We start from the raw sequence: 25429 nt of genomic DNA on the forward strand, positions 1-25429 counted from the left end.
CAGTAAAAACTGAAAATTCAGTAAATACATATTTTGTTAATCTGCTCGTCCAGATAAAAATAACTCCGACCAGTACGACACTCATGTCCAAATTTAATACGACCGCTTAGGGTTAGAGCACCCTTAAAGATAGACATAGTCCTACGTCAATAAAAAATCCCTTTTTAGAGAACACAAAATTATACATTGAGCGAGTCATCCGCTGTCTCAGCCAATGAGTGAGCCCTCAACTTTTCTCGCACCGCACCAAACCTTGGTTATGCTCAGAGTTATGAAATTGAAAATAGCTTTCCCTGCCTCCAAATTATGCTGCTGCTGCTTCTTCGGTTGGAATGTCTTCGAGGGGTTCCGTTTGCACTACCTTTTATTTTCGCTCTCTTTCTCTCTCACTCAACATGTTCTGCTCTGCAAGCGTCTCTCCGTTGGATGGATTGTGTACATCAGTAACCCAGTTTTGCGTTAATAGGGTTGGCTTCAATGTTTTTCATATAAAATATAACTTCATAACATTTGGGTTTATAAATTCTTCTGATGAACGGAAATATTGTTCATAATTTCAGCTTATGTGTTTCAAATGTGATTCGATTCTAGATGTATTTTCTACCCTATTTTTTCTGTGAGTTGGTATGTGTGCACGAGGCGGAGTAGCTTGATGGGTACGTTTCTCTCTCATTTTTGTCTCGTCGAGCGTCCGTTGGCCACACACCTCCATTTGTGATAGTCGTCATCACGTCGGTCCGTGTTGTTCGCGGTATTAAAAATCAAAGATTGTGACTTATGGGCTGTCAAAAATACTACCAATAGGGGATGGCACTTTATCATGCCTTGAAGTAGTGTTTCGCGATAAAATTTGCTGGAATTAGTTGAAAACTAGTGACTCCTGTGTAGACTGAACAATTCCCAAGGAAAAAAGAAGCTGTGAGACTACACACACATGTAAAGATTTGGTGTACACGTAGAAACATCTGAATGAGGAACCCTACCGTGCAAACGCCTAGGATAAGTGTGTGAAAATTTTTACTTTTCGTTGGAAGATGTAACTTTGCGGAACCAGTTTTGTGAGAGAATTCAACATAATGGAAGGATCTGTGAAAACGGAACCGGCCGATGATCCGGTTCCCCCAAAGGTACGTTCCGCTCTGAGCTTCTGAGCTGGGAATCTCAACAGCGGGCTGCAAAAAAATTTACTGAGTGAAGACTGCCTTAGTGGGTGTTTCATATTTACCCTCCCCTGGGCGGGGGCTCTCGGGGTGTTTCTCTATCTCGCCCTGCCAATGCCAGCCAATGTGTCAGTGTCTCGCTCTAATTCGATAGTGAACGGAACCGTGTGACGATCGCGAAATTGGGCGCAAAATACGCCCGTTCTGTGGTCGAAGCGACCTCAAAGTTTGCCTCCTGATGGTAATTTGACCACCCTGGTTGGGAATCTTGTGATACCAAATCACAGATCGTGCTTGATATGCGGAGAATTATGACTTTGGTTTTGGAGTGTAATTTTGTGGAAAAGGCGCCATATTGGATTTGGAGTGACGATGAAAAAGTTGTGCTTTTGCTTAAGAGTTGTGTATCAAATCCAGGTGCTAAGATGTGAAGCGAATGCTGATGCGTATAATGCGAGAAAATTGTTACCATTCGCGTAGTTGCATTTGATGTTATTTTGCGTATCTAATGCGTGCTGCTAGAGCCCGAGCATGACTTTGTTTTGATGGCAATCTCATCTGAAGCATCGGATTTCAATACTCTTCCCCGCCTCCTAGCTCGCGAACCATAATTATATATTCACAGGGTAGTGCTGCAGTCTCGTTTACCTCGGATCTCTCGCGTTCTCTCACTGAGCATTGCTGAGAGAACTTCCCTCCTATTCATTATGCATTCCATCTCTTCCGTGGGACAGCCTATACGCATACCTGGACAAGCGTTGACTTCGGTAAAGTTCGGTTTGTTTTGAAGTCCGTCCGTTGGCCCACTGAAAACGCACGCTGAGTGCGGAATGGAAAAGCGTGTATTGTGCACGCACTTTCCCTCCGATATGTGCGACGAGGGGGAAACATTTTCGCCTCGATTTTATCCTCACGGTCGCTCGTCTGTTTGAACTCTTCCCGCTATAATGCTTTTTGGGGTGGGACCGGAAAACTGTCCCACTCTCTCTATCAACCCACGTGCATTCGGTGCATACAATCCCGCCTAGTAGCGCGATTTATGCGTCTGAGTTTAGAATTTTAATGAATGTAAACAAAGTGTTTAGTGTGGGTGAATGGCTCGCGCCCGTCGTGCGGTGTTTATGTTTTCCCACGTGCTTTTCCGATTGAGTGTATGGGAGGGTGGGTTCGGTCGACTGATGATAGAATCGAATATTTTTGTTATGTTTTGGTATTCGTGAGATATTTTCACCTCAGCTCAGCGTTGACAGAGTTTGCTTGCACTGGATTCTCATAATGAAATATCCTAGAAGTAGCGCTATTCCTGATACTTTCTCGTTCTCTTTGCCTTCCTCAGTGAGGACCCACCACCATCATATGTCCGTTGCTAACCAAAAAACCTAGAGCAACAAAAACACCACAGACTGCTCGGAACAACGAATTCACAAGCCGAAATTAGGATCACATTAGTATAAATAATGCCGACGTGTGTATTACCGATGTAAATAGGTAAAATCGCCACTCCACCCAACAAATGGATTCGTCTCAGGGCAACCTTGCGCCCGGCCAAGAGATACGAGTCGTCAGTGCCTCGGTCGTAGCGCAGCTACAGGCCCAAGGATTACAGGTCCGTTCCAAAATGCATATATTTTGCTCTAAAACGAACGTTTGGTTTTTTAAGTTTTTGTTCACTAACCCCCCCTAATACACCACACATCTTTTCGGTTCACCATTATCCATTGGTTTGTTTGATACATATAATTGGCGGTGGCTTATCGTTTTGGTTTCATCATTTTCCCGATAATCTCAATTATGGTGAAATGCCTAATTTTATTGATACTTTTTAAGGGCAATGAGCTCAATGCAGCGATTATGGCTGCATCGCAGCCACAGCATCCCAATCAGCAAGCTTTACAGCAACAGCAGATTCAACAGCACCACCAGCAACAGCAACAGTTGCAACAACAACAACAACAGCAGCAGCAGCAGCAGCAGCAGCAACAACAACAACAGCAACAACAGCAGCATCAGCAGCAGCAAGCAAATCAAGCGGTAAGTCTACATTGAATGTCTAGGAAGTGCATTTTGTCGCACATTTGTTATGAATCAAGTATTGTACGTTGTAAGAATCAAATTGAAAGTATGATCGAGGGTAGCTATTGCTTAAGTCTCCCTGTAGTTGAATACTATTCACGTGTTCGCAATGCCAGGGTTTCCTTTTCAAGAATGCTGCCCTGAAATGTCTTTTTATTTCACCAATAAAACAAATTTCTCAACTTTTGGGCATAGATGGATGTTGTTGGAGTGGCCTGACCTGAACATTTTGATCTGCGAAAAGGATAACTACAGCGCTAAATAGGTAACACAAACTGAGAGAAGTCCACTGTCATAGTTGAAGATAAAAAAAAAGAAATTCTATCATGACATACGGTGTATTTCTTTTAACCAACTGAAGCTATGGTATGGGTCTTCCTCCAAAATTTTCATTAGTGCCCTCATGCATCAAGATTTGCATCTTATTTAATCACTAGATGACTCGGCAAACTTCGTCCCGCCCAACATTTGTTTTTTGTTATCAATACCTTCAAACATTCACATTTTCTTACTATGAGCAAGTTCATGGGTCCAATCGCAGACTGTTCATTGATTGATCTTCCAATCGACCCCGTTGAATTTACCTTTTACTATAAAATTCCTAGTATTTCTACCAAAACTCATCATTATAATATCATATTATTTTGAGACACATTTCTCGTTCAAGATTTTTCAACCACTTGCAAATAACATGTTTTTCCGTTACATGGAATAAATGTTTTATACAGAAAATATGATAGAATAAAGACAGCCCTAAATCGGACAATTCCTTCCTCGAGTTCTGCTCTTACCAACACATCTGGCGATCCTTTTTGACGTAGGACTACGTCTAACCGGAAGATATAGGGGGTGAAATGGAAATCTAGGCACTGAACAAGTAGGAAAAAATGCAAGATTTGGAACGCTTATAACTCGAGCATTTCTCAATAGATCGCAAAGGTTTTTGCATCAATTGATAGGAAATATATCCACGCATCTATCATAACGAATAACATTTCATTTTTCTTGAGATAAATAATTGAATAATTGTGAAATATCAAGCATTGTCAAAATGCACTATGTGCCCATTTTTGATTGGTCCATTTTGTGCTCCTCAAATCGTACCGACCAAAACGGGCAACCAGAGCAGCAGCGAAATAGAATGAAGCACGATTGGAAAGGAAAAAGAAAAAAATGAACGAAACATTGGTCGCAGTCTCACACATGCGTAATTCTCGAGCCAGCCAGTCAGCTTAAAAATCCCCGCTCCGCTGTCGTAACGCTCATTCTCATTCAAACCGTACACCACATCGGTTCGCATCACAACACATCAACAAACAAACCCAAGCAGCCATGTCTGGACATGGTAAAGGAGGAAAAGTGAAGGGAAAGGCAAAATCCCGCTCGAACCGTGTTGATCTGGAGTTCCCCGCAAGGGTAGCTAGGCCGATCGCGTTAGTACCAGTGCACCAGTCCACCTAGCCGGCGTTATATAGTTTCGGCCCCCGAAGTGATCGAGTTAGCTGGCAAAGCTGCTCGCGACGAAAAGAAAACCCGCATTCGGAACAGAACACATTCGGTTCGGTGGACATCAAGACAACAGGCAGTTGCAGCGAGTGGCGAATGGCAAACGCAATCGCAAAACGGCATCAGGTAGCAGAAGAAAAAAGTTTGTTCTTTATACAAACTGCTTTGGTGGCAAATCCAGAACAAGGCGGCATCGAGGGCGTTCGAAATGGTTTTTTTCAAAACCACAAGTACTAAGTTTTCTAAATTGGAACTATTCCATAAAACAAGGCGCTTTTCAGGGCCATTAAACCTTCCAAAAAAGAGTTTAGGAAATACAGTTCAATGCTTTCTAAAACATTATCCAAAATAATAATAGAACACAAATTGATTTTTCATAATTTGTTTGCCAGGATATGACGAGTATGTGAATTTGGCAGTTATTCTGAGCTTATTGATTTTCACCAATTCTTAAATTGCTTCTGATTTAAAGTACAGTAATTTACACTTATCTCGACATTTAGCTAATTGGACGGACCTGTAATGCGACATATTTAGTTGGACATTTTTGTAAACATAGAGTTCGGGGTCCAAATTATGACCCCACATTGAAAGTCGACACTGTACCACTGTCATCGCAAATGTTCAATTACAGGTTAAAATTACCTCCAATCCGATACTGAGTGGTGGTAATGCGACGTGTCATTGAATGTAATTTACTGTAAAATATGTCACAAGCTGGATGGGAAGAAATTTTCCAACTGTGAAAGCTGTGGCGAGTGGCAAATGCAATCGCTAAACAGAAAGGTTTAGCCGAACAAGATGGGGATATCGAGTGATAACAAAACAATAAACTCTTTAGATTGAAGATAATTTTGTGATCCTGAAAAGGACCCTTTTTAGCCTGCATGTGAATCCAACGAGCGAACAAATCGTAATGAATGTATTTTTTTGCCATCGCTCCCTTTTAACGCCCATTCGTTCGTCTCGTTGGGCTCGCCCCTCTGGCTGAGTCTGCCGATTTGTCTCTATCCTGTGAGTGTGTACCGCTAGAGTATAAAACACGCGGACCCCAAAAAAAAAAATCTTATTTTCTTTCAAACCGTAAACCCGTGTGGTTGTATGGCATCGGCATCGTGGACGTAACAAAGGAGGACAAGTTAAGGGAAAGGCAAAGTCTCACTCGAACCGTGCAGGTTTCCAGTTCCCTGTTGGTCGCATTCACTGATTGCTCCGCAAGGGTAACTAGGCCGAACGGATTGGTGCCGGAGCACCAGTATACCTAACAGCGATTATAGAGTTTCGGCCGTCGGAGTGCTCGAGTTGGCTTGCAAAGCTGCTCACGACAATCAGAAAATCCGCATCAAGAACAGAACAGCTTCGGTTCGGCGCTCATCAAGGCAACAATTAGCATTAAATGTAATTTACTGAACAACATGTCACAAGCTGGATGGGAAGAAATTTTCCAACTGTGAAAGCTGTGGCGAGTGGCAAACGCAATAGCTAAACAGGAAGGTTTAACCGAACAAGATGGGAATATCGAGTGATAACAAAAACACAACACCAAAGGTTCTTTTCAGAACCATCAACATATTCATAAAGAGTAAACAGTAAACTAATCCAGCTTTCAGGTAGATAGGTAGGTATTCACGTAGGAGAAGAAAATAAAACAATATATTTAAAATATATATTTGACAAAAGCTGTCCGCTTTGTATAGTCCTACGTCACTCCGGTTATGTCCCCGACATTACCCACCCGTCTTTTTTTGGTATAGATAGAAGAAGATATAGGAGTGCGTTTCATCACATTGAAATCCATTTTCAGTTTCGAACAAAGATCAATTTCGCTAGCGCAAACATCAAATGGAATAACAGCACTTGTCACTATGTAATTGTAGAACATATGGGAATTTAATTTTCCGAATTTTCCCTTTTTCCATCATAGTTCTCCGAAAACTTTCAATTGTCATGTTTGGATGGAATATTTTTGGTTGAAATATGTGTAATATTTTGATGGGATCCCCTCTCCATTCCTGAGGAGAAAGGGGTGTCATACCATCATAGAAACATTTTCCATACCCAAAAACCCTCACATCCCAAATTGTGCTTGATTAGTTCTCGAGTTATGCAGAAGTTTGTGTTTGTGTGCCCCCTGTAATTTGTGTTTCATTTGTATGGCAGCTCCCCCCTCCCCCCCTTACAGAGGGGGTGGAGTGTTTAACCACCATAGAAACATTTATTGTACCCTAAAACCTTCATATGCCTAATTTGGTTTAATTTGCTTGATTAGTTCTCGAGTTATGCAGAAATTTGTGTTTGATTTGTATGGCATTTGTATGGGGGGTGTGGAGAGTCTTACCACCATTGAATCATATATTTATTTATATATATATACATAAATATATATTAGGCTGTCAAAAAAGTCCTGCGGTATTTTTTTTTTGAATTTTCATTTGTTCATAAAACTAGTTACAATCATCTGTTTTAAGTCAAATATGCGCCGTTTTGTTCGATGACTTGTTCCCAACGAGATGCCAACTTCATAATACCCCTGTTATAGAAGCTCGCTTCCTTATTGGCAAAAAACTCGGATAGCCAATTTTCACAGGCCTCTTTTGTGGCTAACTTCTGACTACCTAGCTCGATCGCCATGAACAAAAACAGGTGGTAGTCACTTGGTGCAAGGTCCGGACTATACGGCGGATGCAAAAGAACCTCCCATCCGAGCTCCCGGAGCTTCTGGCGCGTCACCAAAGAAGTGTGTGGCCTGGCGTTGTCCTGATGGAAGACAATGCGGCCTCTGTTTATCAAAGATGGCCTCTTCATGAGTGCTACCTTCAAGCGGTCCAGTTGTTGGCAGTACAGGTCCGAATTGAGCGTTTGGCCATAGGGAAGCAGCTCATAATAGATTATTCCTTGACAATCCCACCAAACACACAGCAGAACCTTCCTGGCCGTTAATGAGGGCTTGGCCACCGTCTGAGCCGCTTTATCGGGCTTCGATCACGACCGTTTGCGCTTCACGTTGTCGTAAGTGACCCACTTTTCATCGCCAGTCACCATCCGCTTCAGAAACGGGTTGATTTTGTTGCGATTCAGCAGCGATTCACATGCGTCGATACGGTCAAAGATGTTTTTTGCGTCAACGTGTGTGGCACCCATACATCGAGCTTCTTTGTGAATCCAAGCTTCTTCAAATGGTTAATAACGGTTTGATGACTTATCCCCAGCTCTTGGCCGATGCTACGGCTGCTACTATGCCGGTCTTTCTCGGCTAATTCAGCGATTTTGTCGCAATTTTAGACGACAGGCCTTCCGGAGCGTGGCGCATCTTCGACGACCTCTACACCAGAACGAAAACGTTGAAACCATCGTTGTGCGGTGGAAATGGAAACTGTATCGGGTCCATAAACTGCACAAATGTAATTGGCAGCTTGAGATGCATTTTTGCCTTTGTCATAATAGTACTGTAAAATATGTCGGATTTTCTCTATATTTTGCTCCATATTTGCGACACTATAACTCACGAACGACTTAACCAAACGAAACACTGTCAAGGACTATATTATAGCGCCTTAAAAATACCTTTCCAACAAGCTATAGTATGACTCGATACAATGAATACAACTAGAACTACGCGCTTACAACGACACCTCGCGGAAATACCGCTGGACTTTTTTGACAGCCTAATATATATATATATATATATATATATATATATATATATATATATATATATATATATATATATATATATATATATATATATGGTGTAGATATATATATATATATATATATATATATATATATATATATATATATATATATATATATATATATATATATATATATATATATATATGGTGTAGATATATATATATATATATATATATATATATATATATATATATATATATATATATATATATATATATATATATATATATCATTCTAAAAGGGGAGGTGAAGCTTAAGAGCATAAGTATCGTTGGTGTCGGCTTTCTAATTTCTAAATTTTATATGCCACAAGAGTGGTTCATATGGTATATTTGAGATATTGTTTTTTGGCTCGGTGAATATAGCGTGATACCAGCATTAACATTCCATTCCAGCATTACAATTAGGTTTCTCTTTCGAGAATTATGTTTTGGTGGGTCAGTGCCAACTTCACGGGCCTATAGCAGCGAAACTCAACCTGCGGCTCGGTGCGCTCTTCTGGTTGGCCCATCTGGTATGTATGATGTTTGGAGCTCATACACAAAAATCTATGACTATTGGTGAAAGCCCGCGTCCCTCACTCAGTCAAAGCATTAATTCTTTGGCCCTTGTCAGTGTTACCAAAGAGTTTCATTCTTGAATTTTTATAATGTTTGATTCTTGCCGGTTCATAATTCCGTAGTACATTTTTTTTGTTATGCGGCCCGCGACACCATATCAAACATGTGTTTGTGGCCCTTCTGAAAAAAATGTTGAACACCACTGGTCTATAGGAACTAGGTTTTAACTATAGCAAGGATCATTAAAATAAATGTGTTCAATGGTAAAATTCGACTGATGTAGAATTGAATACAAGATTGAGGGAGGTTCCAGGAATACCAGACTTCAGACTCTTTTTTCGCTTTATCATCAGTTCAACTTAGAGATTTTTTTGTACTGAATTCCTGGATATTTTTGAGGTTGGAGGGAAATGGTTGAAGAAGAATGAAAACTTTTATAACCATAGAATATTTACTAATAAAAAAATTATCCATAACTAAAACAATATGAAAACAATGAAAACAATAAATAAAAATAAAGGAAACAACACACAGAATCATACATGAAAGTTTATGAACTTGAGAAAATCATAAGTCAACGAAATAGCATCGAGATTACATCGCTCATCGGAAAATTGAGTGGTATTCTCCTTTTGCGAAAATTTTCTATTAGATATAACCTGATATTTTGAAATTCAGAGCAAAACCACCCATTTTGATCAATATCGTAATTACCTACACCACAAAAACATAGGTTACTATCATTAATGGTTATTCGAAAAGATTTGCAGGAATAATGAATAGACATGAACCTGCACACTACCCGTATGTAACTCTAGGAATGATAGAATATAACTACAAACCATTCCAACTCGTCTGCCAAGATTCAAGTGCTCGTTCACGAGAAAAATGGAGATACTCATCAAAAGTAATAGGCCTATGTAATTAATGTCCTCTCATAGCGCCCTTCGTAGTAAGGAATCTAATACAAAAGTGATATTAACACGTTGACTTCCACGTCAGTCACCGGTGACTGACACCGAGTTTTGGCTCAGGTTGCGTCAGTCACCGTTGACTGGCAGTACAACATATGATAATAAAGGTAACTCATATAAGGATATAAACTTATAAGCATTCCCTTTCGAACAAATATACCTTCTACTACGATAAGAAACTATGACTCTAATACGTATAAAAATTTGGTGCTTCTTCTACATTTGTGCTGGTATTTGGCAGATATGTTTGGGTAAGCAGAAAAAGAGGTGTGATTAAATCATAAAGTTGTCTGGCATTTCTCCCCGACTGTCAACTAAGGCGAAAGTATGGAGTTCTGGCCATTTTAACCGTTTTTTTATAGACTGCTTTCTATGTTACAGAAAATATTACTATGATCTGTAATACCTGCAAAACCATCCTCCAAGCATGCGGCTTCAAGATCCGGAGTTTTCGTCATAGTTGAAGTAAATCGACACTAGTCAGGATGCGCATACTGCTTCATATTCACACCATGAGTTTGAACTAGGCACCTCCAGGTTGTGTTCCAACTAGGGCGTGATAAAATGAGCTTTATGATGATTTTTGACATTTTTTGGCGGATTTTGTGATTAAGAAGGAGGGGGTAGATTGTTAGATGACATCAATGTCTTTGGGATCAAACATCAGATTAACTTGCAGCTTTTAAAGAAGGCCGTGGAAATATATCTTCGAACAAAGCTCTTCTGGTGTAGATGGACGGCACCAGCGTGAATAGGTCAGTTTATGCTGCAACTGGACTTTCGGAATGGATTGGATGGACAGATGGATGGAAAAAAACTCGTCAAAATTTTACGAGATATAAATCCTGCAATATCGTCAGACGAAGGAATGTTAAAAACACTGGTTTTAAAGTTTAATAACCGTTGATGATCCTGCGACGGAAGCTGTATGTTCTCTTGATCCATCCGTCATTGATTCATTCAAAAGTTGACTGGAAATCGATTCGAGAAGCTTTTGATTATATTGACTTAGTCGTATCAGTTGAGCTCCAGCAGACTTAACACTGAAACAATATCGCTAGCAACAAAAGCAACAAATTTGCTCACTATAATTTGAAAAACGAACGACTGGATCATTTTTGGAGGTGATATGTTTACGGATTTTTTTACGGTAGCAAAAAATGATCATGGTTTGTCCGGTTTTAGAAATCACCATTTTTGAATGAAAACATTCGAATTCTCAAGTAGATGTTGCATTTATCATTGCTTGAGTATACTGTCATCATAATGATCCATTCATAATTTAGGCTTTCATCAGAATATTCCTTTTCTTGGTCATTTTAAAAGTGTTACCCCCAACACACTCAACACAGAGAAACTTTATTTCTGCTATGCGCTAAGGACACAATAAACAAACTGCAGCGCACCAAGCGGATGCCATTGAAATCATGTGGATAAAATAATATCGTTGAATTGGACAACTCATGATCAGAATTGAGTTTTTCAAAATGCGTTAATTTAATGGTTTAGCTATGTAAATCTGATACTAATGGTGTGCAAGCATGATGTTTACAATTTTTGTAAGTGTTATAATCCAGCTTTCTTGCTGTTAATAGATTATCACGTCAAATTATTGCGTAAACTGTCCTGTCAGTTTAACTTTAGTTGTGAAGCTGTTTTTCTAATCAGTTCTTACTTGAGTTGATGGGAATTTATCCAGTTCAATCAATATTTTGTCTGGAGTACCCCAAGGATCTGTTTTAAGTCTACTTCTATTTTCATTGTTTATCAACGAATTACCGTCAGATTTAAAATTTTGGTACATCCATATGTTTGCAGATGATGTGCAGCTTTATATTTGCTCAACGGATGCTAACTTAGATGATATAGCTCAGTTAATCAACATTGATTTGAAGAGAGTTTGGAAATGGTCCTCGAATAATCTTCTCCGTATCAATTCAACAAAAACTGTTCATTGCTAGACGACACTCGCGCACAAATTTACCAGGCTTATTCATCTACAATGAAAAAGTTGAATATGTTGACAAAGCTCCCAATCTTGTAGCGAATTCGTTTTTGTTCAGTTTCAACCCCAGTGCCGCACTAACTGCTGTCAAAACGTTTTGACGTAGGACTACGTCTAACCGGAAGATATAGGGGGTGAAATGAGAATCTAGGCACTGAACAAGTAGGAAAAAATGCAAGATTTGGAACGTTTATAACTCGAGCATTTCTCAATAGATCGCAAAGGTTTTTGCATCAATTGATAGGAAATATATCTACGCATCTATCATAACGAATAACATTTCATTTTTCTTGAGATAAATAATTGAATAATTGTGAAATATCAAGCATTGTCCAAATGCATTATGTGCCCATTTTTGATTGGTCCATTTTGTGCTCCTCAAATCGTACCGACCAAAACGGGCAACCAGAGCAGCAGCGAAATAGAATGAAGCACGATTGGAAAGGAAAAAGAAAAACAGGAAGTGGGTTATATCTATGGTATAACCGCAAGGGTGACGTAGGACTATCGTTGATTTAGAGATCATTTGTTTGAAGTTGAATCTAAATCCATTCTGAATGAATGAATAAATGAATATTTGAGGGACTTCGAAAACGAGAGCGTTACGTTGGAGGCACAAGGTTTTATGCATCCAATATAGGATACGAAAAACCTTGTTCTGAAAAATAATCTTCAGAAACTAACCGGCTAACTGTACTTGATTGACAAATCACAAACCCATTAAAAAAACATTAAAATAAACTCTTTCGCTTGAATGTAATTTTCAATTCCAAGGGGAACTGGCAGATTATTTTCCAGCAACGATTAGATATTTCCACATTTTCCTCGATACTGGAAGCCCACCAGTGGTTAATACTAACTCGATAACCACCTGTTAATAGTACTTGATTGAAAAATATTTGGTCACAGTGTTACATGGATAGAAAACATTCAAATAAACTCTTTCACATGAATGTATTTTTAAATTCCCAGAGGAACTGGCAGATCAATTTCCAGCAATGATTAGATCTTTGCGGAACTTTCTCGATGCTAAATGACATCCAAACGGAAAGAATTCTGCGCGTGTCGATCCTTCGCCGTCCACCTCCTCCAGCACGTTAGGCAACGATGTTGTCTTGTCGATGTCCTCACGAAAAATGAATGTGTCTCACCACCAGAATATCGCTTAAGTATGCTTTTTGTGTGTGATTGAATCGAGAGAAGGTGTGGTTTACGATGGCAATTTGGAAGGCGCGTTAGTACCAGTGCACCAGTCCACCTAGCCACCGTTATATAGTTTCGGCCGCCGAAATGGTCGAGTTGGGTGGCAAAATTGCTCGCGACGATAAGAAAACCGGCATTCAGAACAGACCACATTCGGTTCGGTGGACATCAAGACAACAACAGGCAGTTGTAGCGAGTGGCGAGTGGCGAGTAGCAAGCGCAATCGCAAAACGGCAGCAGGTAGAAAAAGGTAAAAGTTTGTTTATACAGACTTTATGCTTTGGTGGCAAAAACAGCTACCGTAAAACACGGCGCTTTTCAGGGCCATTAAACCTATTAAAGAAGAGTTATTAAAAGATATTCACAATACCAATGCATTCTAAAGTGACATAATATGACATATAATATGAACTGATTTATTTTGTTTATGCTTGTTTTTGAACTTATTGGAGGTTGGGGTCTTTTAAATTGATCATTCAGTTTTCACAAACCCATGCATGGTTCCCGAATTGAAAGTGGCTTCAAATTACAACACATTGTATGGAGGGTAGCTGTAAACCACTTTGTTCGATGGGTCTTCAACTTGTCTATGTTTTCTAGAGTATCACACCTACAACGGCAGCTGTTAGGATGTTCATTTCATAGTTTCTCAAAACTACGACGCTATGTGACTTTATTTAAAATTCTCCATCACAGCCCCACTGTTCAATAAATTTCCAACGTTTCGAAGCACTAGAGTTCGTCACCTTGTTATTACACCTCATAACACTTCATATTATAGCAATACTTTCTTTGTACGTTCAATTATTTGGTGGAATCTGCTTCCAACTGACATAAAATCTGTTAATTCACTCTCAAGATTCCGTCGTGAGTGTGTCGGCTGGCTGAATGAAAGGAGTTAGCAAGAAGTTAAAATGATTTTGGAGTGTTGAAAATTGTCAACATACATTTTGTTTATTTTGATAGAGTTTTTGTTAAAATATTTAGCAAGACAATAGCAAGAAGTTAAAATGATTTTGGAGTGTTGAAAATTGTCAACATACATTTTGTTTATTTTGATACAGTTTTTGTTAAAATATTTTGGTTAAAGAGCTAGATTGTTTTCAAAAGAATGTGGTGTGAACAACAATATACCCGATTGTAGAATATTTATAAGGATTAACCCTTACTCTACAAGTATAATGAAAGAATGAATAAAGAACAATGTTTTACATGGAATGTTTTTAATTGATTGCAATCAGAGCATGTCATTATTTTGGGAGTAAATAACCGTAAATAACAAAGCTTATCAATGATCACATAATTTGTAAGCACTTGTGCTCTCAAAGGGTATTCTAAAAGAGCCAGATGGAAAATACTGCTTTTCCGTGCCTTCAATCACCAATGAGTTCAGGGATCCTCCTTCCAAATTTTTAACATGAGGAAGTCTTACATCATATTCTTTTTTTTTAAACGCGAAGCTTCGAACAAACCATCAGGAGGAGGATCTAAGATTCTCATATCAGCATCGGATTCGTTTCCTTCTATTCAAGAAAGGTTATTAAAGGTGGAGAGACTATAGATAACGCTCAGTAAAAACAATGACAGAAAATCTGTATATTTTTTAAAAGATGAAACACTACGTCATTGACTTGCTGATATATAAAACAACTCAGAGCTAGTGACGACTCAGTTTTAGTTCTGTTCTTATGCATCCTATCCGTACTGTATCTTTGTATTGTGTATTGTTTGTCATCATCTAGGCCCACCAGCAACAACAGCAGCAAGCTCAGTTGCAACAGCAGGTACACCAGCTGGCGCAAGTTTCGCAGCAACAACCCCAGGTGATCACTCTTCAGCAGCTGCAGAACTTCCTACCACAGCATCAGCTGAGTACGATTACCACGGCCGATGGAACGCCCGTACAAGTGGCTACTTCTACAGCCAACACAGCCTCCGTTGGCACGCCAGTTAAAACCTATGTCACCTCACCACACCAGGTGCAGCAGCCGCAGATTTTGAATTTGCAGGGACTACCACAGCAGTTCCTCCAGGGCGGGCAGATAATCCAGAATCCCAATGGGCTGTTCCAGATGATACAACCGGTGCAGGCATTCAATGTCGATGGCCAGGAAGCATTATTTGTACCAGGTGGAATGCAGAGCAACCAGCTGGCTGGGGCGCAGGCCGTGCAGATCAATGGTCAGCACGCCTTTCTGACACCATCCGGTCAATTAATACGCGCTCCCAATGGAGTTCTTCCAACAAATTTTCTCCAGAATATGACTCAAGCTGTACAGCTACCTACTGGTAAGTCAAGTCACTAGTTTTATCGCAAAAGGTGTTGCTCACTGTTTGTGTTTTCTGTTGTATCATACCACGTAACGCTTCACACCCGCTATCCCAACTAGCATGTTCTTCTTCCACGCCCCATTCACCTTCCAACAACAGTTCTGTTACTGCACGCACAAAACCATATCAACCATTCGCTCGAATTCTCTGTATTTCCATGCAGCTGGTCAGGCTACGCTTACTATCCCGGGAACTAATATAACAATCCCTTTGGGTACGGCAAACACGGCAAATGTTCTAACGCAACAACAGCAGCAACAGCAACAACAGCAGCAGCAGCAGCAAGCTGCCGTTGTAGCTGCTGCTAATGCGGCTGCCGCCAATCAGCAGCAAAATCAAAATCAACCACAACCATCGCAAAATCAGCAACAGCAACAAGCGCAAAATCAGCAACAACAACAGCAGCAGCAACAAGTTCAACAAGTCCAGCAGCAGCAAGTTCAAGTTCAAGCACAGCAGGCTGTGCAACAACATGCTGCAGCGCAGCAAATTCAGCAAATACAGCCAACAACAATTACCATCCCAGGCACAAACATCCAAGTTCCGACATCAGCCGTAACCACTCAGAACATTTTGCCTAATAATATAACAACCATTAAGCTGGAAGGAGGTAATCGTCGCTCATCTTCTATTTATCTTATACTTTCGTTAATCTCGGTCTAAAGTACCTCATTTGAGCTAAGTGTGAATCCGTATTGCATGACATTATTCCTTGTTTTCGTTTTCTTACCAACTATGGTGGTGGACTTCTCTCTGTTTGTGTTACCAATTTGACGCCTTTGTTATCCTATTCGCAGGTCAAAATGTTCAGGTCAGACCAGCGGGTGGTTTGCCACAGGTTGTCCAATTTCCAATGCAACAGACCATACCAGTGCAGGTTCCAATTTCCACTGGCAATGGTCAAACCGTCTATCAGACCGTCCATGTGCCAATTCAAGCATTCGGCTCAGCGCTGGTGCAGCCTCAGATGCAAGTAATACCGCAAATTCCACAAGTAGCCAACATTATCACGCCCAGCGGTCAAATTCAGCAGGTTCAGCTAACCTCGCTGAATCCTTTGGCTGGACTCCAGGCAGCCGCTACACCGCAGAACATTATCTTGCAGCAGCCCCCGAGTTTGGCCCAAACGACAGGGACCACGGCGATGAATGCGACGAACTCGATGGTGTCCTCGCTACCGACGGGCGCCATTCAATCCGGCGTACCATCCGGGCAGGAAAATAGCCAGCAAGCGCAAACACAACACCAGCAGCAGCAGCAGCCTCAGCCAATTACGATCGCAGGTCCCCAAGTGGGGCAGCAGATCACTGTGATACCGTCGGGTTCCCTTCCACAGCTTCGGCAGAATGCTACCAATATCATTCAGATGCCGAACATTCCCGGCCTGCAAGCTATCCCCGTCCAAAACATCCCAGGCATTGGAAACGTTCAGGTGATCCCGACAAATTTCATGCAACCGGTTCAACCGCAAACAGCGGCGTCGCAGCCTCAGTTGAACCCGGTCAATCAAGTAGGGCAAACTATATCCCTCCAGCAGGCAGCGGCGCATCCATTATCAAATATAAAGCAGGATCCAAGCGACCCCGGTAAATGGTACATTAAACAGGAAGCGATTCCAATTCAACCACAACCGGTGGGAAACACATCCAGCAGTGGTGCTACCAGTGCTACCATATCAACGATGCAAACAACGACATCCGGCGGTGGTGGTGGTGGTGGTAACATTTTGCCAACACCATCCCCCCAGCCCATCATCAGCACCAGCACCCCGAGCGGCCACCAGATCAAGGGAGAAATTGTGAACTCTCCCACCCAGACCTCGGTGAATGTAAATATAAGCGTAGGTGATAACAGTAGCAGTAACGATCAAGCACCGAAACCCCGCGTCCGGAGGGTCGCCTGTACCTGTCCCAATTGCGAAACCAAGGGCGAGGGTCCGCCCGATAGAAAGAAGCAGCACATCTGTCACGTGAGCGGTTGCAACAAGGTGTACGGAAAAACTTCCCACCTGAGGGCGCACCTGCGGTGGCATACGGGTGAGTGATGAATGAACAACTACTTTTCATACAGTGGCAGAAATTCGTTTGGTCGAGTCCTGTTATCCTAAGTTTTGCGAAATTAAGGGGGTATTCTAGTGTAGAGAAATGAATTTCGGACGATTTTTCGAGTTCCTAAAAATAAAACAAAGAGTATTTTCATTTTCATATTCATTTATCTTTTAACAAAAAAAAAAACAAAAAATGAAGAGAGAAAAAATATTCATAACTAGAATAGTTACAAGCTGACGAAGTGACGGAGTTCTGAGAAAAGTTGTGCCATGGCGTATACGATTCCAGCGCTTCTGGTTATTTGAAACAAAAAAAAATCGAACAGATTCTAAACCACTAAAGATGCCGCTATCTCATGAACCTCGGATAAGCCAAAACATCTTTTTTGAAAAAATGGCGTTTGAAAAACAAAATGCGGTTTCAAACGTTTTTCCTTACGTTTCCCAATTTTTCAAAAATATTAAAGTTTGAAATATATAATTTTTTAGAGGTTCATGCGAAAGAGAGATGCATACAGATTGCATTCATATTGATATAAATTCGACATGAATCGGTTCAGTAGAATATCGTGTACCCCAATTTGAAAAAAACTAGTTTCGAGAAAAAAGGCGTTTGAAGTTCATTGTTATGGCCGTACCAGGTTAGATACCGCATCGCTCCAACTCGCGTAAATAATGGAATTTTCGATAAGTCCTTTCTAGGGTATATCTTGAATGCCTGAACTGCAGAAATATGGAAAGGAAAAAAATGATTTTTTTTTCAAATTTCTAGACTAGAATACTGCCTTAAAACACTAGAATACTTCCAAAAACACGGATCTTACTCAAAAATCGAATTCGATGTTAGAATCTTTTGTATCTCAATATCTCAGAATTCAACGTTTTGTATAGTTTTTCATGTAAATTCCACTTTACATATTACTTTTCTGAAATGGTTACAATTTCGCAAAATATTGAAATTTAATAAATTTTTAAAAACTTATATCTCCATTTTGAAGAGGCGGACATCCCACCACTATATGTCAAAATTTGTTGAACTGAGAAGGTTTTCTAATAAGAATATATTTTCAAGTATCGAAGAGGGTGGTCTTTTAACGTATTGCGGACCGCTCACGAGTTTTCTCGTGTTTCGAACCTAACACCTAACCTAACAGAACCTAACAAAACCTAACAAGTCCTACCGATGGCTCACCTTCGTCTCATCCACACCAAAGGAAACGATCTCATTCGTGGAATCCCAACAAATGAAGCGTTCAAGTTTGCCCCAAAAAGTGCGGTCTTCAATGTGTTAAGATAATAAAAAATTAACATTAAATTAAATTTTTGAGTAAGATTTATCGAAGTGTCATGGCCTGTGCCTTATCATGGTGTCATGACCTGTGCCTTATCAAGCAATATCAAAAGCACCTTCGATGACAAGAAACGCGCATAGTGCGATTTCTTTTGACGAGAGAGATTTTTCAATTTTTGTCACAAGCGTGTGTAGCGCTGTGACTGTGGATTTGCCTGATTGGTAGGCAAACTGGTATTTAAATAATGGGTATTTAGAAATGAATACAGACTTTATGTATTCATATAACACTTTTTCCATAGTTTTCAACAGTATTGATGATAAACTAATTTGTCTGAATGCCTTTGGGAGTGATTTGTCACGTTTTCCCGCTTTTGCAATCGCCATTTCGATGGAATGTGCCCTAGTGTTAGACTTGCTTTAAAAATCTCGATTAGAGGTAGAATTAGTTTTGATTCTTTATTTTGAAACAATGCTGGGAAAATTCCATCTGTACCTGCAGATTTGTAAGGTAGAAAGGATCTCTCCTCGTTTACTACTCTGGCTCTCGTGAAAACTAATGCAGCAACTATGTTTGGGATATCCTTTGCACTATCAGGTCCTGTGAGGCACCTTCGAGAGCATTTTATGTCCCCATTATAGTCAGGATTTGTATCTAAGTAGACAGATGTAGATCCCGAGAAGTGAGTCTTCATTAGTAAGTCTATTACTTCTGAGGGGTTTTTTTGTGAATGAACCGTCGTCCTTTTTAAGAGAACCAAGCCCGTTCGAGTGGTCCTTTGCCAGAGTCTTATTGATTCTAGCAACGATTGAGGTATTTTCAATGCTTTCGTAGTCGTATATCCAGGATTTTCGTTTTTATCTTCTCAGTTCTCTGCTGTTCTCAGTTAGAGCTCTTTTATACTGAGACCAGTCCGAGGTAACTTTTGCTCTGTTGAACAGTTTCCGCGCTGTTTTGCGAAGCCGTTCGAGCCTTTTATTCCACGAACGTACGTTTCTTGTTGAAGAAACACTTCTTAGTGGGCAATTATTGTTGTAGGTAGAGACTATCGTTTCGTTTAATTCTTTTGAAGCTGATTGAAGCTGCTGGTTCGACCTTATTTTTGAGGCTAAAGTTTTTGACTCTAGCTCAAGGGAATACCGATCCCAGTTGGTTTTTTGGGATCGCAGTATTCTCTCTGAACTGTCATGTCACCATCCCATTCAAAAATAATGTGTCTATGAGCGGACAAAGACGCCTCTTTCGACACATGCTAGTTATGAATTCTTCCTGGAATAACCGGACTGCACAGCGTTAGGTCTAAGACTTCTTGTCTGATAGCGTTCATGAATGTTGGTTCATTTCCGAGATTTGACGAGAGAATTTCTAAAAGACACTCACCTCGGTAGTTAATGTCGGTACTTGCCCACATTGTGACATTGTGTGATGAGGGTTGGCATCACATCCGATGATGAAGTCCTTGTTAATTTCCCTGCAATAGTTAACAAACTCCGCTACCTCTCGCGGGGGAACCTCAGGAAAGTAAGCCGACGCAATTATGATGTCGGATCTTCTTTTGGACGTTGGAACTTCCACATTGATCGCGACGATGTCCTTTTGAATGAACTCTGTAATAGGAAAGCATTTGATGTTTGCATTTACTAAGACAGCAGCTCTTGGGGAGCTATGATGTCGTCATAGAATAACTTACATGAACCTGTTTGAATACCAAGTATTCTTCTTTTGTGAACCCAAGACTCTTGGATAAGAACTAGATCCACTTCGTCTTTTTTGAAGCAGCTGGATAGCACGTTCGACGCTGCTTTAGCGTGATCAAGGTTTATTTGCAGAACTTTAGTGTTCCGCATTGGGTTAGGTTTTCCGATCTGGAGGTTCGTTTGGAAGAATGGGAATCTCATTTGTTTTATGGAAATTATGGTCATTTTTTTTGCTTGTTCCAGTGTCCATGTTCATTTTGGATCTGGAGTGATGGGGGTTTGAAGAAACTCACCTTTTTCACTAGACGTAGTTGATGTTCCTAACCTTTTTGCGATAGCCGTTGAGTTTGTATCGCTCCACAAGTATGGAGTCACTGGTCTCTGAAGACTTCAGATTACCTGGGATTTTAGAGTTTTGAGTTTCCTCGTTTCTTGGCCCCAAATCTCCTTTGACTGCACTAGAGTTTTTCTGAGTTGTGGTTCGGCGCTGCTTTGGATTTATTTTCCTCAGCTTAGTTTCTCCAAATCGGAAGTTTATTTCGAAGGTTTTGCTAGCGAGTTGACGCATGGAAGCTTCGTCGACTGTTGGCATCCAGTCCGCGTGGATTTTATTGGGATTGGATCTCTTGAGTATACGCCATTTATCGGTGGAGAGATTTTCATTTTCACTCTCTATGAAGCTTTTGAGTCTCACGTTGGGATGTTTTGACGAGTGTTATGAGCATCTTTTTTTTGCTCATTTAGGTTTTGTTTCGATTTTTTGGGAATCGGTTTTTCGTCGCTACTAGGTAGCTCCGATTGTTGGCCCAGAGATATGCTGACTTAGTGCTTGCAGTCGAGCTTCTTTTGCAGGGATCCCAGCTGCGACAAAGTTCTTCAGTTTCCTTCTCTGACCCTTGGTGAGGTTTTTTTCCACGAAGAGTGGACCTCAACTGAATCTACCACTTTTGATTCAGTTTTTATAGTGACGTTACATTCGTCACTGTCATCCTCTAGCGACTCACAGCGAGTCGAAGTGTTGAGCATGGAAGAGGAGCAGGACTGGACATCCGCAGCGTTTCGCTCAGTATTTCATCCTCTTTTACACTCTCAGAGTCGATCTCTACGGTGCTTTTTCCGACAGAGATTTTGGATTATTCATAGAAGTCCCACGAGTCTCGCGGTAAAGAAGGTCCGCTTCATCAGTGACCGGCTTAATGCAGTAAGAGCAGACGATGCTGTGGAGGGTGCCCTGGTGCTCCACAGGCTCCATTAATGGCAAGGTTTAAACCCCCCTACCATTCATATCTCGGCACGGGTCGCGTCACATCTTGGCTTAGGGGTTTATCCATTACTTTCTTTTCATAATAACCATGGACAACAACTATTACTATCATCCTCCTTTTTTGGGGCTTTGGACCCACTGCTCTGGTTTCTTAACAATTTCAGGTTCTTATTCGGACATGATATTATTGAGATCCGTCATTCGCAGGCGGAGTTACCTTAGTAAAAAACCTTCAGCTCGGCTAAACGAATGCCTATCACTGCGAGCAAAATTATTCCAAATAGATTCGCAAACTTATGAAAGTCATATGCGATTGCCCCTCGACGCCGTTACCCTTCAAACAGGTTTAATTGAATTGAAGATTTGTAATTTCCTCTCGTTCCAGGCGAACGGCCGTTTGTCTGTTCGTGGATGTACTGTGGGAAACGTTTCACCCGGTCCGACGAGCTCCAGCGACACCGACGAACGCACACCGGAGAGAAACGCTTCCAATGCCCGGAGTGCAACAAGAAGTTTATGCGGAGCGATCATCTCTCGAAGCACATCCGAACCCACAACAAGTTGAAGAAGGACCACGTGCGCTATCTGCTGGAGGTAAGTTTGCAGTCGTTCCAACTTTTGTGGAGGCATGTGCTCTGTGCCTCACACTCATATAGCAGTGAGTAGTTTCTAGCGCATGCCCCTCACTTTGTGAAGTAGACGGGTAGATCTTCAGTTTTTCTTTTTCTTTCTTTTACTTTTGCACTTTCGTATACATTCCTGTGTGTGTTATCAAATGACCTGCAAAATTTCCATAATCCAGTTGGGCGATTCGATGAAGTCGGGTGGTCTGAGTGACGAGGGCGATGATGACCTCGATATGGCTGACGATGATCTGAAAATGGAAGATGACGACGAGGACCCTATGCCGATAGAACACCTTAGCAAACCAAAACTGGAACCGGATGTCCCTCTCACGGGTTCCCATCCATCTGCGGGCCCTACACCAACCCCCTCGGTTGGACTGATGGTTGCTGGCAGTCCTGCTGCAGGTTCCGTACAACCAGTTGCAATGACCAATGGCACTGACATAGTTTGGATAGCATCGGCCCCTTTGCTGGGTCTGCCGCAGCCTACGCCACCACCTCCACCACCACTTTACAGCATCAAACAGCTGAACAGCTCGCAGGTTGTTAATTACGAATAGTGTGTTTTAGTATTGTGTTGTTTCAATTATTAGCTGTAGATATTTGGATTCTTTCTTTGTACGGTGAACCTCGAAACGAACACTTGGGTGTAAAACACGTCTGTTTGCTTTGCAGGAAGTGGCAAATTCAGCCCATTCAGCCTCCTCGGACAGCAATGACAGCTCGGATGAGAAAATGATGATCACCCTCGGCAATGACGATCAGGACCAGTCGATTGAGTCAAACTAGCATATCGAAACGCTGTCCATCCATCAATTTGCATCTTTCGACAGCTGTAGATTACCGTTTGGGCAGTTCTAGGCATTTCCAAATTGGGAATGTGAGGTATGAGAGTGGAAGTGTATTACAGAATTGAATCTCGATCCTTCTAGATGGGTCTTCGAATATCATAGATACGTGTATTTGACAGGCGACTTGTTTGATTTTTTTTATGTACATATGATACTAACTTTCGGATGAAATACTCGTATCTGTGACGGATACAAATGATCAATCGTTTTCTACTTTTCCAAATAAATAAAGTTGGATTCGAAGTGAATCAACCATTAACTGATTTGAGTATGGTAGCCACTCACATCTAATCCTGTACTCAACTTAGTTTCTTTAAAACAAACCCCTCATTTCATTTAGTTAATTGTTGAACGGCATTATATAACTTCCACGTCTTGCACCATGGAATGGGTATTCAAACTGTTTGTCATTTCGGGCGAAATCTTATGCTTGTGCAGTTCAGAGATTGTAAGTGACAGCACACTTTGAATATCCAGCAGAAATATTTACGAAACACCATTACTCAAATTTGTAATTGAAAAGATACTTTCATGGTAAAAATAATGTTTCCTTCAGGACGTTAAACGGATAACTGTAAGACTCATTTGAACGGGGAGCGACGAACATGACCGTTGTCGACAGAAAGAATCGAGAATACAATTGTATATTTCAACCGTCGGTTGGTGGAACGAAGTTCTCACGATAAAAAGAAAACGAAGATAAGTCTCTCTGTGAATTGAAACATGAGAACTTTAGCAAAACTGTTCATAACAAACGTAAAAGCTTATCGCGAAGAAGATGATAAAAGAAATACAAATTTTCATACAAGTTTGAATCAATTTCAACCCTAGATGTCGTCGATGTTCGTACATATATACAAATCACACTAAAATATAGGAATAGATGAATTGTAAAATTATTTTTTTCCTTTTTTTTTCGATAGGGCAAATTTTATAATTCACAAGTAACAATTTAACTTATTTAGAGGATAAATTCGTTGTTGGTTTTAATTGTTTATTTTTCCTTTGGAACTAAATCAAAAATGAGAGGAAAAACAGGAAATTTCGTGTACCTTGAATATTATTAAATTTAAATTATTTTTTCCTTTAACTGCTTATTAGAATGCGTACTATCGGCTATGCGCTGTCGAGAATGTATTATAAATTATGTCTAAAGAAAAAAGCAAATCGAAAACAATAAAGAAAAACTTTTTAATATTTTTAATAAACTTTGTTGTTATGTGTACTCAAATAGTATTGTTTGTTTGTCCATTAATAATGTTGAATTTATAACTATATTGGTTTAACAGATTTTCAAGAGAGAACTGGGATTGTGTACAATACAGTGTTATTTGTGTTTTTCCACAAATCCAGGCTCAGCTGCAGGAATTACATTACGCCACAATACAACCACATAAGACTAGAGCAAGGGTCTCTAGAGGTGGAGAAAAGGAGCACCATAAAAGGCAGTTATTAGTAACGCAGCGAAGGCACGTGGAAAAAAGGACAATGACGAATGGTTGGACGACGATTGCGAGAAAGTGTTGCACAAACAGTGTTGGTAACTCAAGGGCCGTATGATAACTATCGCGAACTTTGATGCAACTTCTGTTTTATTGTTCTTGAGTGGCGTTCAAGGCCTGAGCCTTCATAACACGCACTGAGTAATCTGATGGGTTAGTATCAAGCGACTACATATATTAGGCTGTCAAAAAAGTCCTACGGTATTTTTTTTGAATCTTCATTTGTTCATAAAACTAGTTACAATCATCTGTTTTAAGTCAAATATGCGCCGTTTTGTTCGATGACTTGTTCCCAACGAGATGCCAACTTCATAATACCCCTGTTATAGAAGCTCGCTTCCTTATTGGCAAAAAACTCGGATAGCCAAATTTCACAGGCCTCTTTTGTGGCTAACTTCTGACTACCTAGCTCGTTCGCCATGGACAAAAACAGGTGGTAGTCACTTGGTGCAAGGTCCGGACTATACGGCGGATGCAAAAGAACCTCCAATCCGAGCTCCCGGAGCTTCTGGCGCGTCACCGAAGAAGTGTGTGGCCTGGCGTTGTCCTGATGGAAGACAATGCGGCCTCTGTTTATCGAAGATGGCCTCTTCTTCATGAGTGCTACCTTCAAGCGGTCCAGTTGTTGGCAGTACAGGTCCG

At 40.7% G+C, this 25429-nt stretch overlaps 1 protein-coding gene across 6 annotated transcripts; it reads left to right on the top strand.

The window, feature by feature from the left end:
- The first annotated feature begins 690 nt into the window (after positions 1 to 690).
- On the top strand, positions 691 to 23545 carry LOC129777064 (transcription factor Sp4-like). 6 transcript variants are annotated; one of them, XM_055783123.1, is made up of 9 exons: positions 691 to 1127; positions 2497 to 2766; positions 2988 to 3191; positions 14920 to 15466; positions 15672 to 16118; positions 16306 to 17544; positions 22194 to 22402; positions 22611 to 22976; positions 23110 to 23545. In XM_055783123.1, exons 2-9 carry the CDS (start codon positions 2674 to 2676, stop codon positions 23221 to 23223), a joined length of 3219 nt encoding a protein of 1072 aa, XP_055639098.1. In that variant the 5' UTR covers positions 691 to 1127; positions 2497 to 2673; the 3' UTR covers positions 23224 to 23545. The 6 variants fall into 6 exon arrangements, with proteins under 6 accessions (XP_055639098.1, XP_055639100.1, XP_055639097.1 ...); XM_055783122.1 differs by lacking the exon at positions 691 to 1127 and adding an exon at positions 1245 to 1401; XM_055783124.1 differs by lacking the exon at positions 691 to 1127 and adding an exon at positions 1428 to 1577.
- Positions 23546 to 25429: the final 1884 nt, after the last annotated feature.

The sequence above is a fragment of the Toxorhynchites rutilus genome, chromosome 3 (genome assembly GCF_029784135.1).
Source record: "Toxorhynchites rutilus septentrionalis strain SRP chromosome 3, ASM2978413v1, whole genome shotgun sequence".
Lineage (NCBI taxonomy): Eukaryota > Metazoa > Arthropoda > Insecta > Diptera > Culicidae > Toxorhynchites > Toxorhynchites rutilus.